The 4,186-nt window shown below is 36.3% G+C and overlaps 1 protein-coding gene across 1 annotated transcript in view; it reads right to left on the bottom strand.

Moving 5' to 3' along the window:
• The window catches only part of LOC103921208 (selenoprotein O-like), a 28,148-nt gene that overhangs the window by 22,724 nt on the left and 1,238 nt on the right, over nucleotides 1–4,186 (bottom strand). The window contains exons 2-7 of the mRNA XM_009329135.1: nucleotides 4,126–4,177; nucleotides 2,788–2,906; nucleotides 2,415–2,543; nucleotides 1,599–1,663; nucleotides 1,442–1,498; nucleotides 1,244–1,342 (exon numbers count right to left, since the gene is read on the bottom strand). Of these exons, the coding sequence (XP_009327410.1) occupies nucleotides 1,244–1,342; nucleotides 1,442–1,498; nucleotides 1,599–1,663; nucleotides 2,415–2,543; nucleotides 2,788–2,906; nucleotides 4,126–4,177 (521 nt within the window). The remainder of the gene's footprint in view (nucleotides 1–1,243; nucleotides 1,343–1,441; nucleotides 1,499–1,598; nucleotides 1,664–2,414; nucleotides 2,544–2,787; nucleotides 2,907–4,125; nucleotides 4,178–4,186) is intronic.

The following is a 4,186-nucleotide window of genomic DNA, read 5'->3' as shown; positions in this document are numbered from 1 at the left end:
ATTCAGACAGATTTGAAGTTTTGCATTAACAGCCAACAGCAGAGGGTCTCAAGGTGAAGCCAGTGAATAAACCATCAAAAATGTCATTTACAAACACTGCACTTCAACAGAGCAAATCTGTTAGAATTAATGCTAGAGATTTGCAGACACTTTGCAAATACAAACACCTAGCCATGTGGCAGCTGAGTACAGGCCTTTTCTGCAGAACATTTACTTTCTTTAAAGCCTGAAATGCTGGAGTACAGACAGGAGACTACTTGGAACACAAACTGAAGTTGACATTTTAAACACAATCATCTGAAAAATTCAGTTTACTTAATTCTGAGAAAATAATCCAAATGAGTGAATGTATTAGTCTTCTTTGGTTCAAACAGAATTAGTTTTAATTTTTTTACGAAATCTTCCTCTTTGCTCAAGGGGTGTTTGCACAAATAAGGAATTGAGAGCAATTACCTACATTCAGTGCTACCTGCAATATTAACGTCTATTCACCTGACTGACAATTTTTCCTACCAATCTTACAAATTGCAACTAGGTGACTATGACAATACAGAAATAGCCACTTTCAACATTTTCCTACTTGGCCTGATTCTAGAAAAATTCATCCAAATGCTTAACGTTAATGTAATAAAAGACTCATTTATTAACCATGTAAAATGTATTAATAGACTCATTGATTATCCACATACACTAAAGGTATTATTATTATTTACAGGTCAGGAATCTAATCCTGCTGTTTTTGCAAGTCTTTTGGTGAGCAACAAGGGAGAGAACAATTTTATTTTTTTTTAAAGAGAAGAAACTCTTGATTGCAGTATCATAAATGCTGGAGAGGGGAGGTAGTGTCAGATATAATCACTCAATCTAACTTCCACTTTTTACTTTCTTTTCAAAATGAACCAGATTTCGAATTAAGGTAATTCAGTTAAGACAGCCTTACAAGCAAACAATAGCTGTTCACTGCAAGACACGGACAGTACAAAACATCATATTTAAAGAAAGTAGTACTTTAAAGCATACCAAAGACAAAAGTGAATGGATTAATTGCTGGAGCTCATTATTACTGGAAAGTTTTATCCAAAAATCTACAAAACTGGAGGGATATATTTTGTTCTGACTACACATATGAAAAGAAAGATCTATCCTCTTGGAAACTAACTGTCCTGCTTTATTGATGCTCAGTGAAACTCAGTCACAAAATTACCTGTAAATTAGGATGCTGTGGAAAAAAAAAGAAAAATACCTAGCGGCTCTGCTTGTAGGAATTCCAAGATAGTGCATGGCCTCACTACACAAAAATTCTCGCACAGAAGAGCGAAGCACAGCTCTTCCATCGCCATTCCTATGGAGAACAGAGAAATAAGAAATAGATGATAAAATCAAAGCGAATTTCAAAAAGAAAACATCCAGTTTTGGTGTACACAGATTAACTGCAACTTACCTGGAGTATGGGGTCTTTCCTGACCCTTTTAACTGTAGTTCCCACCTCTCACCATTCCTGCAAAAATACCATTAGCATTTCTAACAGTACAGCTCGGGCTATACATTCAGCTAAACAGAATACAGAGCTGAATCAGTCACTTAAAAAAAAGTCACACCTGTTTGTATATACTCCGATCAAGTGGGCTCTTCCATCACCCAGCTGACCTGCCCAGCTACCAAACTGACAAAAATGAAAATCAAGTTATTGTCTTCTATCATTTATAGCAGTTATACTTGAAACAGTACAAATTACATGTGGGTTCTCTGTGATCTACACAATATAATAACACATTTGCTCAGGTAGTCATTAAGATATTGATCCCTAAAGCTGCATTTCCACACTCACATCAATAATGGATCAGAAAACCACAGAAAAAGAATAATGCCAGTAATACCCGTTTCTTTTCTCTACCTTCCAGCTATGATGTACAGCTACAGCCCTGTCTCTTTTGTATAATGAGCCTTTAAAATGACACAGCTTGTAATTTTTTTTTAAATTGGAAATTACAAATCAAATTCTACCATTCTTTTCCATGAACAATCGTATCCATTTCAGTGAAACTTAACTCTTAGTAACCACGGTATTGCAGTGAGGCTCTGTCCTTCATTCCTCCGAGCTGATAATACCTATCATAAATCAGAGCTTGTCAGCCTGCAGGGGTGCTAAGCAGACTCCGCAGCTAACCCAAGTTAAAAAGATAATTTGCTTCTGGCATAAATAGAAGCAGAGAAAGTAGACATGGTACCATGAAAGAATTTTATAGTTCTCTTCCATCTGCAGCCCCTTATGAAGAACAAATCTGCAATCAAAATGTTCGTAAGTTTTCATATACTTACAGGCATATCCTCATATACTTACAGGTATTATCAAGGTATAATTCACATGAAAAGACCTAAATAATTCCACCTGGAAGAACGAGTGCCATAGTTACCTGATGACCCCCATACCTATGGGCCAATGGAACAGACCCGAGTATCACTTTCCCACCACTGACAAACTGAAGAAAATCAGATGTTCCTTTGACAGATATATCAAGATCCAAAATATTTTCAAGAACTTCCTGGAGGAAAAAAAAATACAGATGGTACTTGAATATGATCAAATTTTCAGTGGTAATGAATGTGTTTTCTCTACAGATTTTGTTATTAAAAGACATCTCACAATGTTTTAAATGTTCTATTTGTTTAAAGTATATATTGGTAAGATGCTTTCACCATAAATAGCATATGAATATTAAAATATATTTTAGTACATGTATTAACAATCTCTACTAATTAGAGAGGAACAAAATAATAATAGCCAACCTTTGAAACAGCTACAAGATGAACTCTAGATTTAAAAGGTATAGGATAGACAACTGAAAAAATGCAGTTTTTCACATTACGGACATAATTTTCCTGGATCACATCAACTGGAAAAGGATCTGTAAACATGAAACAGACAAGAAATGTTTTTAAAAAACAATTAATCATATTATTCTTAACACCCCTCCTCTTAAATCCAATCAAAATACTTCAGAAACAATTAAAACCCAACTCTTTACCATAATGTATATTAAGGCTGCATGAAAAGCAAGCCCAAACAAATTCAGGCTTTTATTCTGTTTGGGATTTTGGAAAAGAAGGATTGAATTCTGCAGTTAAAGAAACTGGTAGGGCATGCTAGTTTTATGATCTAAAACATATTTATGCGTAGATTCAATTAACTGTGATTCGAACAGTCTCAGGGAAGTTTTATATTGCACTCAATTATGTGCAACCCTAAAAGATCTTTGCATAAGACAGAAAAGTTCGGCTACCCCCACAGCTGAATGATGTAGTGCAACAGATTAAGTCACTGTGCACCAGTAACTGTGGTATACAGTCCATATGCAGCGATGATGACCAAGTAACCTAGGAAGCCACCTTGAAGTCTTCTCTGAGTAACGTAAACAGCGAACGGAAGTGTCAGAAGATGCAGTTCTTGCTGTAGCATAACATACGTACTCAAAAGATGTGCTTCACTCTTCCTTCAGACCTACTCCGTGCCCTGATCCATGGTAACAGAGGACAAATACTGTTTCAAAACACTGACCTAATACTGTGTAACATCTTTATAGATTTTTGCTTGCAACAATCTTATGATTCCACGTTAATTATAAAATCCCAGTACCTCATAGTCACCGTTTTGTAAAAATCGTTAGTTAGCATCTCTGGAGACTTGCTGTTAGCCACGCTTCTCAATACCTCTAATGACAAATCCTGTTATAGCCAGCTGCCACAAGACTTATCACTGACTATTATTTATTAATGTTCACAAGTAATTGTATCGCTCGAAGAAATTATTTCTGTAATGTTATCATATAAATTATCTTTATTATTACAGGCAATTCTGTATGCCTGAGAGCTATACAGCTTTGTGTACTTCAAATCAGGTGTCAGGTTATCAATTTTGCATTAATGCGTAATTGGGACTTCTGCGTCTCTCCATTACAATAAATTGCCAATTAAAAAAAAGAAAAAAAAAAGCTCCTCATGGCCAATCTAGCTTTAATTTTGAAAGTAGTAAGTATTCGACTGCGTATGCAAGATCTTCACTTAGTAGCAGCTTTAGTAGCTGCTACAACCCACCAAGCAAAAGCACCAGGGCGGAGCAGGGCGTACCGAGGAGGCTTTCGGAGGAGAGGGGCCATGCGCAGAGGTCAGCCGCCCCCCGCTGCCGCGG

This window comes from Pygoscelis adeliae, unplaced genomic scaffold (genome assembly GCF_000699105.1).
Source record: "Pygoscelis adeliae isolate BGI_AS28 unplaced genomic scaffold, ASM69910v1 Scaffold427, whole genome shotgun sequence".
NCBI classification, from domain to species: Eukaryota; Metazoa; Chordata; class Aves; order Sphenisciformes; family Spheniscidae; genus Pygoscelis; species Pygoscelis adeliae.
This window is presented reverse-complemented; position numbering and strand designations above follow the sequence as displayed.